The following is a 15,193-nucleotide window of genomic DNA, read 5'->3' as shown; positions in this document are numbered from 1 at the left end:
TTGCTGAAGTGGGAGCCACTGGAAGAGAGTTTGTTTATCACAATAGGCTTTAGTGATTTACGGCTTATATAACTTGATTATATAACTTGACAGATGAACTACGATTCTTAGTTGTTTTGTTTTTTCATTTAGCTTATATCTGTCGAACGATACAATAAAGGAATTAGTTACCTATAGATATATATATACGTTTTTTGACGTTATCACTACTAATTCTTTATTTGGCATAGCAGTATACTAGCTGTTACTTTTTAAGCCTGTGTTTTGTGTATTATAAAGCAATATACAATATTTTGGTTCTTTAGCTACTGTTAGAAGAGAGAGGGAAAAATAAAGAGAGAAAGAGAACAATAAAGCTTTAAATACAAGGAAAGAAAGTAGATTTACGCAACGCAAAACATAAAAGAAAGCTTGTTTGTGGTAAACGAAAAAGAATATAAACCCATCATTATAAATTTCATATATATTTATCTGTTTGTTTGTTTCATATCTTCTTCGTTATACTATTACTATTATTATTATTCATAACTTCATTTTCATCTTTCTGTATAAATCAGAGAAGAAACGCAATATATTGAAAATAGATAACTCTTCGTGTTTGGTAGTGTCATCAACATTAAAATAAAGATGGCTGTATGGGAACATCTGGAAGTATCCAAAGCTCATGTGGCGTATGCATGTGTAGGGGTTTTTTCTTCCATCTTCTCATTAGTATCCCTCTTTATTAAGGAAAAATTATATATTGGTGAATCCACTGTGGCAGGGATATTTGGTATTATCGTAGGACCAGTATGTTTAGATTGGTTCAATCCATTAGATTGGGGGAATTCAGATTCTATTACTTTGGAAATTACACGTATCGTATTATGTTTACAAATTTTTGCTGTGGCCGTAGAATTACCAAGAAAATATATGTTAAAACATTGGCTTTCGATAGTTATGTTATTGCTTCCGGTAATGACCGTCGGTTGGTTGATTATAGGTTTGTTTATTTGGATTTTAATTCCAGGTTTGAATTTTTCTGCAAGTTTGTTAGTCTCTGCATGTATTACCGCAACAGATCCTATTTTGGCTCAATCAGTTGTGTCAGGTAAGTTCGCTCAAAGAGTTCCAGGGCATTTAAGAAACTTATTATCTGCAGAATCTGGTTGTAATGATGGTATGGCGTTCCCCTTCATTTATTTATCATTGAACTTGATTTTATATCCAGGTAACGCTAGAGAAATCGTTAAAGATTGGATTTGTGTTACAATCCTTTATGAATGTCTATTTGGAGCAATTCTAGGTATATTCATTGGTTATGTAGGGAAACGTGCAATCAAATTTGCAGAAGAAAAAAATATTATCGATAGAGAATCCTTTTTAGCATTCTATGTGGTCCTATCCTTCTGTTGTGCAGGTTTCGGTTCCATCCTTGGAGTAGATGATCTTTTAGTTTCATTCGCAGCTGGTGCAACTTTTGCATGGGATGGTTGGTTCTCTAAGAGAACAGAAGAAAGTAAAGTATCTACAGTGATTGATCTGTTATTAAACTACGCCTATTTTATCTATTTTGGTGCAATCGTACCTTGGAAACAATTTAATAATGGTGCAATTGGCTGTAACGTTTGGAGATTAATCATTTTAGCATTCGTAGTGATCTTCTTAAGAAGAATCCCTGCAGTGTTAGCTATGAGAAGATTTATTCCAGATATTAAATCATGGCGTGAAGCACTCTTTGTAGGACATTTTGGCCCTATTGGTGTTGGTGCCATCTTCGCCGCAATCTTGTCTAGATCGGAATTGGAGGCAAGTGTCTCTGAAGAAGAGACACCTTTAAGACATCTACCTACTGAAGGTTCAAAGCATTATCAATTGATTGCATGTATTTGGCCAATCGTATGTTTCTTTATTGTCACATCCATTATTGTGCATGGTTCTTCCGTGGCAATCATTACTTTGGGACGTCATTTGAATACAATTACTTTGACAAAAACTTTTACTACTCAAACCTTTGGGGGCGGTGGTGGGAAGAGTTCTTGGATGCAAAGATTACCATCATTGGATAAAGCTGGTAGATCTTTCTCTTTACAAAGAGTCGACACTACAGGTAAGATGATCCCAGGAAGAGAAGGTAAAGCAATGTCAAGGACAAGTACAGTGGAGACAAGTGGTGTTCCAGTGAGACATGCAGGTGGGATGACAAGACGGAGACATAAGAAACATGGTAGAAAGCATAGCAAATTGAGGCATAGGCATTTACCTCGTGAAATCTTCCGTTCCAAATCTCAAAGGAATGAATATGATGATGAATTAAACGATTTAGGAAGAGAAAGATTGCAACGTGAGAAAGAAGCTCGTGCAGCTACATTTGCATTGAGTTCCTCGGTGGCACCTCAACATGAGGAACAAGAATCTACTATAGCTAGTAATAGTTTACAGAGTAGATTCAGTGCGACATCATCAGCATTGTCGAATGGTACCGCTGGTGATAATGGTTCTATATCCCAAACTAGTCAATTGATGAGTCCTAACGTTCAAGAATTGCCAACGTATCCTGCATTTGAATCAGATCATGAACTTTACGATGAAAACGAGGACGATAAACAACGCATTAGAGATCATCCTGAAAGTGATGCTTACTCAAACAGATTGCATTCAACGGACTCACCAAATAATGTGCCTTATGATTCAGATGCTCAATATAGTGAAAAACAAAGAACATCTAGTGATACATCTATGACTTCAAATGAGAAGCAGAGACAAAAGGAGATAGAGGAAGCTGAAAATACTGGTAAAGTTGCATACACAGAAGGTGATCAAATTATTATTGAAAATAAACATGGTGAAATTCTAGACCAAGCCAAATTAAATATCCCACCAGATGACATAGAAGGTAGCATAAAAGAATATGAGGGGGGTTCTCCACTCGTTGGTGTAACATCTCATGATTCTGGTTCAAGTCTGAGAGCTTTGAAACATATAGTTTCACCAGCTTCCTTAACAAGTGTTCCTTCCATTGTTGGTAATGCTATAAAGAAGACGGCAAGTAGACGTTCAAGTATTGGTGGAATCTCCATCGGCTCATCAGATGGTGAGACCAAACACAAATATCACGCATATAAGATTGATAATTTGTTAATTATAGAAAATGACGAAGGTGATGTCGTTAGAAGATACAGAATCAATCCACATGCAGACGAAGAAGGCAATGAAAACGGGAATAATAATGGCACTGGTGTTGTTTCTAAGGCTCTATCTGCTGTTGGTCTAAGAAGTCGTGCGGCTTCTTCCGTTCCACGTCCTCCAGTTAGAGATGGAAGTACTAAAAAACAATCTATTTCGAAACCTGGCATGAATAAGGTAAAACAATCAGCAACCAACAGAATTCTTACACCAGCTCCAACCCAAATGTATGCATCAGGTCGTGTTAATATGGATAAGGAATCTGGATCTGATAGTGATTACACAAGTGGTGAAAGTGATAGCATGGGATACGATGATGACGCAGGTGAAACAAATGACGACTATGAATATGATACCAGTGATGCGTCTGATGATGAATCTGAGACGGAGTTTGAAAGACAGAGACGTTTGAATGCATTAGGTCTGACGAATGAATCAGTAGAAGGTAGTGACGATGATGAAGAAGAAGAACCTACACCAACAGGTGGTAGTAGAGAAAGAGCTGGAAATAGAGCCCAAAATTTAAAGAGCTCAATAGTTAAGAAGTTCAACTTAAAGAAATGATCAAATTAGTAACTGCATAGTCATTAGTCTAAGCATCTTCTCCGAAACGGATTGTTATTTTCTAAATCGATGAATAGAGATTTAATATCTTCACATAATAGCATTAAAAAATACAATATTTCTAATATATATTTTATATTCTTTATTAGTAAACGCATAAAACAGAAAAAATATTTCATCTATTAAAGGAATGCAAGATATTTATTTATTACATATGTATGTTAAAAAATGTTACTGAAAAGTATCATCTTTTTATGTAGGGGTTATTTACAAGGTGACTTCTGTTAATCAAATTTGAAAATATCTTTTAAGAATTTACCAAAATCTTCTCTACTAGGTAATTCAGTTGCGTTATCATCATTAACAAATTCAACTTGGGTGTAGCAACCACCTAGAGAACCTCCGTTCACATTTGAAAATTGAACTGAATACTTGTCGAGGTATTGAAATCTTCTGACGGAATGATGATTCATAGAGACAAATTCGTAGTCAACATTGGAAGCTTCAGATATCTCTATTGGTAGATTAAACGAAACAGTATCAGTGGAATTCACATAGGGGATTTGTGGTGTGTATTTAAATACGTTCAGGAATTTATCAATACCAGGTTGGTTCGTTAATTCTCCGTTATTATCATACACAAATATATCAGATAGTTTATCATGGGATATTTTATAATCGTGTTGTAGTTGTGGTGTCTGTGGATAATAGTCGCTGGATGATAGACATGTTAGGCATTGAATTGTTTCATATATGATATTATTTTTTTCGTCTAATTGGATTAACAATTTAAGTGGGGGGAATTTTTTCAGGTTCTTAGATGATGGAGTAAAATTCAACTCCAAATAATAACTTGGTTCAGTATCAGTATCTCCTGAATCTGGAGGCAGTGCTAACACTTTTTCGGAAATTTTTGAGACTCTCGGTTGAAAGATTCTTTTATTATTCGTCTTGGTTTCCAGTATTGAACCAAAAGATATGCTGACAATATTTGATACAGCAGATGATATACCAGAGTTACTTTTGTTCAAGCTAGAATCCTTGAAGAAATTATATATTTCATCAATCTTTTCGTCGCATAACAAATTACTAGGTTTAATTGCTGATGATTCTATATTTGTATTATCTTCCGCTATTGGTTCTATTTTCTGGAGTCTTCCCCAGGTTTCATCCTTGTCAAGCCAATCTAAGCAATCAAGGTCATTAAATGGGAACCACTTAATGTTGTCATTGTCTCCATTATCTTCAGATAATAGCCATTTTTCAAATTTGGCTTCCTTATGTAAAGAATCTTCTTTTGATATTATCCACCTAACTAATCTTTTTGCTAATTCTATTCTTTTCCAACCAAATGCAGCAACTTCATTATTATATATATCTACACCACATATTCTTGTAATTAAATTTAATTGAGATTCCGATAAAGTTGTTGTAGGTGACCAATCTGTGGCACATACGTTGTTCAGGATATTATTTAAAGAAATTTCTATAAATTCGAGGATATTCACTGTGGATGTTATCCTTAATTCGTTTTGAGATAAATTTAATTGAATAAACAAATGAGGATTCAAACGTGTTAAATTCTTCAGAATTTTCCCATTTTGAGTTAGTAGAAGTAATTTTGAATGTCTTTGGGTTAATTTGATTGTTTTAGTTTGTAAATCTAACAGATTTTGAGAAATTTGACCACTCCATAATTTTGTAAATATCTGTTCTATTAACTTATGTTTCACCAATCTATTCGATGTGATCAGTTCATGTTGGGGATCTAATGTATTAATATATTCACGTAATTGTTTGATTGTAAAAGAATCAGTTAATTGTTTTTGCAATTGTGTATAATTTTCTTGTGAAATATTTGTCAATGTAGGTTTTAGGGAGTCTATAGAATGGAACAGCTGCTCTACAGAGGCCTTTTTTTGAAATTTCAATAAATTTTCTGTATCTTTAATTAAATCAGATCCCATTATATTTCTACCCTTTTTCACCCATGTTGGTTCCAATTCAATACCCTCAAATAAAGAATTTTTTTCTGCTCTAAGATGATCGTGGTGTGATTTCATATATCTCTCTTTACCATTGTTGTTTGTACCTGTATTTCTTCTATGACGATGGGTGAGCAAACCAGCTTGTTCTGGATTCAACACGACAATTTGAGGTTTTGTTGGTTTTAATTTTTTACCTCTAGTTGAGTACAGTCTAATGAACTGTACCAAGTTATATTGTTTCATTTCCTAACTACTGGAAAGTGTGTAAGGCGAGATAATGGACTACAAAAACCCCTCAATCCTATCGTTTGCAGTTGTGCTTATCCTCCTCTTTAACGAAGTATTAAAAGCGTCCCGTTATGTGTTTTTTATAACTAAACGCTGTTGCATCCGTATTGAATCGTGAGTGTATGTATATATATATTTAATTGTTGTTTTATCTATTTAAGAAAAAACTGATTTTCACCATTATAATAAGCTCGAAGGGTTGGAAAAAAATGAAAAATTCACCGGAAGAATAAAAAAAAGTACGTGCTTAAATAGTGATGCAAGTTAGATGAACAACAATTACAACAACAACAACAAACCGATCTAAAATCAGATATAGGTAAAGTCATCGCTACCATAACGAGAAAAAGGGTGGATCCTCACATATGCAAGCATGAATTCAATTCAATTCCTCCAAAAGGAGGCAATTAAACGATATTATGATATGTACAATCAAGAAGTGAATGAATTCTTTCAAATAGGTCAAACTTGGGACTATACTATACGTTCCTCCAGAGTACATTATGCCAGTCAGGTAAGCTATGTGGAACGTGCGCAGGATTTAAGGGACGACGATACGAAATCGCTGGATAGAGAAGAAGAATTGGACTCAGGCAATGAGGACGAGGATGAGGATGAGGATGATACCGTTGGAAGTTATTGGACGGGTCATGAAAAACGTCTATTTTTCAAATTGTTGTCAAGGTATAGTATACATCGTGTCAGTGAATGGAGTCATGTTCTTCATGAGAAGTCGATCTTTGAAATCATGGAATATTATAAGATTTTGCGAAGCAATTTAAGGCAATTACGTAGACAAAAATTCAAGGGATTAGTGAAAATTGCAGATATGGATATAGCATACGATATGGATGAACAATTTATAGAGATGGAAGAATACATGAGTACGAAACCAACAAAAAAGACTATAACGATGAAAGATACTATTAAACCTGTCAGTAGTGAATTAATTGATATAGATAATTGGAAGAAAAGGTGGAATTCAATATATAGTAAGAGTCATCTTGAAGAAGTGCAAGAAGTAAGGCGAGAAGTAGTATCAATTGATATTGCTAGTGTTCGATATATGGAGGATTTAGTAAGACAACAATTGCGTCGATTATTATGGTATACAGTGTTACCAGAACTCCAACATAAACGAATCTCCAAACGATCTTTAAGAGCATTGCTTATAAAAGATGATCCCAAGGAACATAAAAGACAAAGGACACAAGAGCCGAACAGCAAAACTGAAAAAGAGGAAGAAGAGGAAGAAGTTGTCGAAATTCACCATTCTCACAAGAAGAAGAAGAAGAAGAATATTGCTATTAATGAAGATCACACCCCGTTTTATCCAACAGTCATCACTTCTGCAGAAGTAGACAAAGCCATAACCGTTATGAAGAACGAACGCAACACCAAGCATACCCAGACGTTAGGTGAAAGTGTTATGGATACAATTAACAAATACGAAATCCATTACCGACCTATCGATGGTAACATTTTCAGAAAACGTAGTGTCCGTGAAAGTATCATCCCAGAGATGGTACATCAGACTACCTCTCTAACTACGGCCATCAACAGCAATACGACAGAGCCTGGATTGACCGAGTTTCGAACTCCCACAGGACCCAATCTCGACAACATCGAATTGGAATACACTAAAATGTACGCTATCCCATCAGAGAACCGCGAGGCACGTGACGACGAGCTCGACGCAGTCACCGACGCACGTGACACCGAGCTCTCCTCGCAGGTTTGCCAAGCAATCTATTCGTTCGTCTTAAAGAAATCCATTTTACAGCTGCAGCAACGAGGAAATAAAGCTTAGCTGCTTGGGAAGGTCGGCGTTGGCTTCCCGGCCAACGTGGGCCCTTCCCCCTCACGTTCCTTTCGCCTATCAAAAACAGAAAACGCGATTTCTCTCCTCTCTCTCACCTTCGGGAACCGATCGCCGAAGCAACAACAGAAAATGTCGTTTTAACCGGCTGTGCGGCTGTGCAAACTCCAACCAAAATGTATGTCTCTCTTTCTACCTAAAATGGAGTCGGAGAGCCAATCCCGAACTCGGATAAAATTGATTAACAAGCATTGCTACGCCGATTTCTCCGCGGGAACGCAAAAAAGAAAGAAACGAGCAAGCGGAAGGGTACCCTACCCCTCACCGGCTGTAAGAGATTGATGCTGGACAGAAAATCGGCGAGCATTAAATCGCAGCATTGTCCAACTCATTTTGAGTCGATAAGATAAGCTGAAAAGTAAATAACATTTTATAACATTGATTATCATAATTTTTGAGGAACATGATTAAAGTTATCAGCATAATAACGATATATATCTATAAATATATCTATATATTGTTATGTTTTTGGGGGGAAGAATAAATATGGATCGACGAATGGAAAACGTATATAAGGGAAGCTTTGATTAAAATAAAGTATATTAGTTCTTATTCTCTGATTTTTAGTTTGTTTTTTTTCTTGTTTCTTGATATTTTGTTATAGTTATTATTTTTTAAGTCTTACTTCTCTTATATACATCTATATAAATATAAATAATTATACAACCACTTATTCCTAAACATTTTAATGAGACTATCTGTTTTAAGATCTCCTGCTTCTAATTTATTGCGCTCTACTAATATCTCTCAAAAGAGTAGGCCTATCCTCTATAATACTAAGAGACTCTACGTCTCAAAGACTAATACTAAGAAGAATGAAACTACGATGTACTTCGACCCTTCGGGTATATTAGATTCTTCTGCTGCTGCTGCAGAAGCTGCATCTGTACCAGCTGTTAACACTAACATCAGTACTGTTACTATTCCAGGTACCATGTCTACTATGGATACAACTTCAGCTATTCAAGAACCCAGCTGGGATAGAATATACGATATTGCAGCCCCAGCGTCTATGACCTATCTAAAGACTCTGCCAAATAATCAGTTGTTTTCTTTATCAATGATAGGTATTGTCACAATGAACAAGTTCTTCTTAGATACTTGTATTAAATTGTTTCCTTACGTCCCAATCCCAGTCATGAAAGTATTCATTTCCGATTTATATTGTGGCGGTGAAACAATGGATGAAGTGTTGCAATGTGGTAGACAACTACAAAAGAGAGGTATCTCGAATATGATGCTGTCTTTAACCATCGAAGACGCTGAAGGCACTAAAAATATTGATATTAATCACATTGTTAAAGAAACAATCACTTCTATCCATAAGATTTTATTACCAAACTTTTTATCACAATTAGATGCTACTGCTTCAAATATTAATGATATCGCACCTGGTTATATCGCTTTGAAGCCTTCAGCACTAGTAAAGAACCCATCCGAAGTATTATTGAATTTCGGACGTTCTTCGGACCCACATTGGAATGAACAAAGACAAACTTTGATAGATAACTGTTCAAAGATCACCGAAGAGATTTGCCAATTAAATAAGACTCTCTTAGAAAGATATCCAAATAGAAAATCTCCATTTTTTGTTTCCACTATTGATGCGGAAAAATATGATTTACAAAAGAATGGGGTTTATGAATTACAAAGAATTTTATTCCAGAAATTTAATTCGATGGAAAATAAATTTGCTTCCTGCATTGGAACATGGCAATTATATTTAAGAGATTCTCTAAATGATATCATTGAAGAACAAAAATTGGCTCAAGAAGGTAATTATAAATTGGGATTGAAATTGGTTAGAGGTGCTTACATCCATACAGAACCTGAAAGAGATTCCATTATTCATGACACTAAATTAGATACAGATAACCATTATAATAAAGTAGCAACTTTTGTCACTAATGATATGTTAGAAAAAGGTGAAAATTCTACCTTTGGTCATTTAGTTATTGCCTCTCATAACTATCACTCTCAATTGATTGCTACCAATTTGATTAATAACTCAAAATCTCCAAACAAAAACTACGTTCAAAATAATGTCATCTTTGGTCAACTTTTAGGTATGGCCGATAATGTCACTCATGATTTAATTAACACTTACGGTGTGAAAAATATTATTAAATATGTTCCATGGGGTCCTGCTGTTGAGACAAAGGATTATCTATTAAGAAGACTACAAGAAAACGGTGACGCTGTAAGAGCTGATAATGGCTGGCCATTATTAAAATCTATATTTTTATCCTTAAGATCGTAAGGGGCGCAATTCAAAATATACAAACTTTCCAATAAAACTATACTACACATACATATATATATAAATATTATTTTTTTTATCTTTTATCACTCTATATTCCCAAGAAAATACATAAATATTCTTTTATACTAATATTGAATAACTTTAATATAACCACAAGGGCTTGTTTTACGTATCATGGAGTTAGTTGTGAAGGATTACTTTATACATCAAGGTATATTTGTACTATGATATAATGATATAATCACATATATATGGTTCTATATTATAGAGAGCAAGAAAATAACTATATGTTAGTTATTTGGATGTACACACTAAGAATAAAGCACAAGTACCATCCGATGACAAGATCTTAATCACAAATCTAGCACTTGCTATAGATAATTATTACTAAATAATAGAGTTAGACCTTTCCTCAGTATATTTAAATGGTGACCTTCAAGAGGAATTATATATCAAGGAACCACCTCATATGAACCAGAAAACAAAGCACTGATAAAATGGCAAAATCCGTGATAACAATATTATCAGATAAGTTTGATACTAAAATTTTAAACAAATTTAATAAGCTATATATCAACAAATATGATATACTAGGTCCAGAAGTAGAGTATTACACCGGTAAAGCAATTCAAATCGGGATGGAGATGGGATTAGGACAAAAAACCCCAACGCTGAACATAAGGTTTGACCCACAAGAAAGGTCCGAATCGAACAGACGATAATATAATTAAAGATGACATGGTTACCAATATAATTGAATACAACACCACAGTAGAATGAATACAACAAGTAATTGAGTTAGAATCTTATATTATTTATAAATACAGATTCAATATGTTGTACTATGTCAAAGTTCAAGCTATACATACACTATATCCATCGAGACAAGTATATGATATGGGAAAACAACTAATCAATAAATGAAGTGCGTAAGAAGATCCAAACGTATTTTGAATAAAATTTATTTTCCCATAAATCGAATATCTGCGTTATCAATCACATCATTTGCTGACCAAGACGGTATGAAATCACAAATTGGTCAATTTTATTATGATCAACCCCAAAATTATAGGTAAGCGAGAAGATATCAACCACATATAAATGGCATGACATGTAAAAACTCAAAATATCGTTGTACAATATTTTATGCATATTTTAATTCGGGTTCTAAAGAAACTATGACGAATATATTGAATATCACAAATAATAATTTTTACAAAATAATTAAAATTACTAAAATGGAAACAGTTCCAAAGGATAAAAAAACTAATACCAGTATTCCTTATCAGATTCGAGCGAATAATATTCCAAAACATTGATATATAATAAGAAATGAGGAATCGAAAATTAAAACCTAAAATATCTAGAGGGAGATAATATATACTAAAAATACTTGTATATAAATAAACCACATTATATGAGTATATCTTGAATATAATACTATTAAAATCATTCACGTAACATGCCTGGTAAACTTTTAAGATAACCCTTCTCACCAATAACATTCGTTATTTCCTAATGAAGAAAAAAGTTTATTAATATTTTTTTATCATTTTGATATATGTTAGAAAGAGCACTAAACATGTATTTAAAGTAAATAAAGAGCACAAAGTGATAAACTTTGAGAAAAAAGTGATCATCGAGAAGAGTGATCTAGATATAAAATAAAGTGGATATACATATAGAATGTTGGAGTCCACGCTTACTATTTGACACAGTATTGTGATATATTTTCCAACCTTAGAAGGACTATTATTATGACACAATATATATTTTACTACTAATATAAGAACTTGGGTAACAATAGTAATTCAAAAATAGTTTAAATACAGTAATACACATTAACCATTCCTGTTATTCCAGTAGTTCACCACCTAGTGTCTTACCCATCGCAACAAATGCTTCATTATCACCGTCGTTTTCTATTAGTTTAACTCCATGGAATTAACAATGAAAAGCCCTTTTTTGCTAAGCTAACAGCCACGGCAATATGTCAAAGGGGCGCATTTTTCTGGGGTTATGCATACACTGGAAATATAAAGGATTGACCATAAAAAGGATCTTGCAATGAGATGACATATAATATAAAAGGGGAGAGAGTGAGACACAATCACACTGATATTAGGATTTGAATATACTTTTCTTCATTTTTGCAATTCTAGCTCACTCATATAGATAAGACGAAAATTAAATTTGGAAAGATGTCTGTCGTCAAATGGAAAACTGTAAGTTTTATTAATAGGGATACTCCTGCTTCTATCACCATAGAAGAAATTGATCTAGATACTTGTTTCGAAGATAACCAAATTGTAGTGGAAGTTTATTCTGCTTCCATAAACCCAATAGATTTTTTATTACATAAAGCTGCTGTTGCAAGACTATCTTCTGCAAATCCAAAGGCATACGGTAGAGATTTTTCTGGTGTTATTATTAGAAAAGGTCATAAAGTCTCAGATGAATGGATGATTGGTGATAAGATTAATGGTTTGGTTGGTTACTTATATTCACCTCATGGTACATTCTCAAACTATTTGATCGTCACCCCAGAAAAGACACCTTCAATGACTCATATTGCACCTGCCACTAAAACACTGACAACTTCAGAATATAATGAATTTGATCTTAGTGCGTCATGGCCTCTCGTATTTGGTACTGCTTATGCTGGGATATTTCATCCCGGTAGAGACTGGTCTAAGATCAATAATGTCTTAGTGTTAGGTGCTTCTACACAAGTTGCCAACTGTTTTGTTCAAATTGCCAAGAATCATTTCCATGTGAGAAATGTTGTTGGCGTTTGTAATGAAAATTCAATTGAATACAACAAAAGATTTGGTTATGATTATTTGGTTGCTTATAATAACAATAAAACAGTAGAAAACGTTAAAGAGATCATGATAACAAAACTAGATGGTGAAAAATTTGATGTAATCTTTGATTCATGCGGTTCTTCAGATTTCTTGCCAATTATGAACGATTTCTTAAAACCAAAATCAACAAATTCCTATTATAGTACAGTTGTGGGTGACTCTGTGTTCGATTATGAAAGTGTAAATACTTTGGATTTATTGAAATTGAGACTGGTGGTTCAACCTTACCGTAGATTTAAACCATGGAGAGCATACAACTATTATTTCAATATGTGTTATCCAAATAAGGATGTTGAAATTCTTGCAAATGAAATGTTGGAAAAGAAGCAATTTAAACCACAAATTGATTCAGTTTATAATTTTGAAGATTACCAAAAAGCCATTGACAGAGCTGAGTCTGGGAAATGTAAAGGGAAAGTAATTCTTCAAATAAAGAAACCAATAGATACTTAAATCATAAAAATTACATATATATATATATGAAAATTGTTAGCTGTTCGTATTTTGGCTCTTAAAAATGTTTCTAGTTTTTGATTTTCCGTAAAGTATTTTTTCTGTCTTAATTTTTTAAATAGTTCAAACAAATGCATTTTAGACTTTTCTTCAGGAAAAACAACACATTACCAAAAGTTTTAAAGTTATGATTTAATCTTAAGAGTTTATAAATATGATTGTTAAATAAAGAAAAAATATCAATATTTCTTGAGACAAACTTAGAGCAAAGAAAATCACGGAATTGAGTCTCACATTTTCAAAATTTACCTTTTACAACTCCGATATTATTATAAAACGTAAAACTAAACAATTTCAACCCGACCATGCAAACTCCTAGAATTAATATTATCAAGTTTTGTATCACCCTCTACAGGTTGGTACAGATAATGAATTTATCGGGCAGATCTATATTTCGAAATATCAAATTAAGAAGTGCCTTTTTAATAAAAGAATCAAAAATTATATCTGAGGATAACTCTAACGAATACTTCGAAAATTTATATAACCCAATAAAATACTCAAAACTCTGTTTTAAATTTGTAAAGATTTGTTTTGAAAAATATGGTTGCATTAATAACCTTTGTGATATAGTCTAAGAAACAAAATATAACGGTTTAGAAATAACAAATAATGAAGTTAATATCCTGTATGACTTATACTGGGCTGATTTGGTTTTTGAACAGTTAAAATAGTTAAAATCTATCAACATACAAATTCTTACAGATTCTCCACTGTGTAGTAATTATCATTGCTTACCCAATGATTAATAATTTTCCTTTAAAGTCAAAAGAACCAGATATATGTTTCCTAGACACATTTTCAGATATAGGGGCTATAAATTTCAAAATATTACTAATAACACGATTTTTATAATTATTTCTTCTTTTGGATATTATTGGTGGCTGGTGTAGAAATTAGAAATGAATTTACTACATCTGAAGAACATTATGGGACTTACTAGAGTATTTTGTTTTACATTTACATGTAGGTAAATAACATTGATTCTATAATAAGTTGGTATCTTGCTTCAACTGCGTTATTATTTTTAAAAAAAGTGTATTCTGAGTAAATTGATAATACACTACAGCTGAACTAATGAGGTTAACATTAACTTAAACTCTCAGAATGAGAAGGTAGCTAATATACGATTATAATTAGGGTATACTGAACTACAATATATATAAAACACATTATAGTACTGAAGCAGACATAATAGAGTTAGATCTTGATTCGTTCATTATTTGTAGTGTTAGGTAGAGAGGAGTAGACTGAATACTAATGTTTAAAATAAAGCAAATATTATTTGTTATATCTTTCTTATATTTGAAAGTGATTTTTTATGTTATATATAATTTATAGAACGAATAGAATCTAACTCAGAATGTAAGTTCAGAATTCTTTGTCTTTATATATCATTTGTAAACGTAAGTTTGAAATCGAGAATATACGATTAGTATTCGAGTTGAAATTATCGGACATAGTTATAGATATTCAAATGTATAATCTTGTAGTTTATTTTATGTTATATAAAGTAAGTCTATATAAGGAAGATTGTATATATATAAAATTAGAATATGTGGTCCTTTTATACTTTTGGAAAAGGAAAACAGTCTACCAAATTGACAGAAATTATGTGAAATTAAGATACCTAAGATGTCCTAATAAGAAATAAACATTTTATTAG

At 33.0% G+C, this 15,193-nt stretch overlaps 5 protein-coding genes across 5 annotated transcripts; 4 read left to right on the top strand and 1 right to left on the bottom strand.

The window, feature by feature from the left end:
* Positions 1-627: 627 nt before the first annotated feature.
* Positions 628-3,729, top strand: NHA1 (Nha1p; the record flags this gene model as incomplete). The annotated part of the gene is made up of 1 exon (XM_041550725.1): positions 628-3,729. One exon carries the CDS (start codon positions 628-630, stop codon positions 3,727-3,729), a length of 3,102 nt encoding a protein of 1,033 aa, XP_041406659.1.
* Positions 3,730-4,013: 284 nt separating this feature from the next.
* SLS1 (Sls1p) lies at positions 4,014-5,960 on the bottom strand (the record flags this gene model as incomplete). Its single annotated transcript, XM_041550724.1, has 1 exon — positions 4,014-5,960. The coding sequence occupies one exon, from the start codon at positions 5,958-5,960 to the stop codon at positions 4,014-4,016; it is 1,947 nt and encodes a 648-aa protein (XP_041406658.1).
* A 418-nt stretch (positions 5,961-6,378) lies between these two features.
* Positions 6,379-7,815, top strand: RRN5 (Rrn5p; the record flags this gene model as incomplete). Its single annotated transcript, XM_041550723.1, has 1 exon — positions 6,379-7,815. The coding sequence occupies one exon, from the start codon at positions 6,379-6,381 to the stop codon at positions 7,813-7,815; it is 1,437 nt and encodes a 478-aa protein (XP_041406657.1).
* A 757-nt stretch (positions 7,816-8,572) lies between these two features.
* On the top strand, positions 8,573-10,144 carry PUT1 (proline dehydrogenase; the record flags this gene model as incomplete). The annotated part of the gene is made up of 1 exon (XM_041550722.1): positions 8,573-10,144. One exon carries the CDS (start codon positions 8,573-8,575, stop codon positions 10,142-10,144), a length of 1,572 nt encoding a protein of 523 aa, XP_041406656.1.
* Positions 10,145-12,348: 2,204 nt separating this feature from the next.
* On the top strand, positions 12,349-13,467 carry KABA2_05S01782 (uncharacterized protein; the record flags this gene model as incomplete). Its single annotated transcript, XM_041550721.1, has 1 exon — positions 12,349-13,467. The coding sequence occupies one exon, from the start codon at positions 12,349-12,351 to the stop codon at positions 13,465-13,467; it is 1,119 nt and encodes a 372-aa protein (XP_041406655.1).
* Between the last annotated feature and the right edge of the window lie 1,726 nt (positions 13,468-15,193).

This window comes from Maudiozyma barnettii, assembly GCF_903064755.1.
Source record: "Maudiozyma barnettii strain CLIB 1767 genome assembly, contig: KABA2_05, whole genome shotgun sequence".
Classification (NCBI taxonomy): Eukaryota; Fungi; Ascomycota; class Saccharomycetes; order Saccharomycetales; family Saccharomycetaceae; genus Maudiozyma; species Maudiozyma barnettii.
The sequence above is the reverse complement of the archived record's forward strand: the minus strand, read 5'-3'. Positions and strand labels throughout refer to the sequence as shown.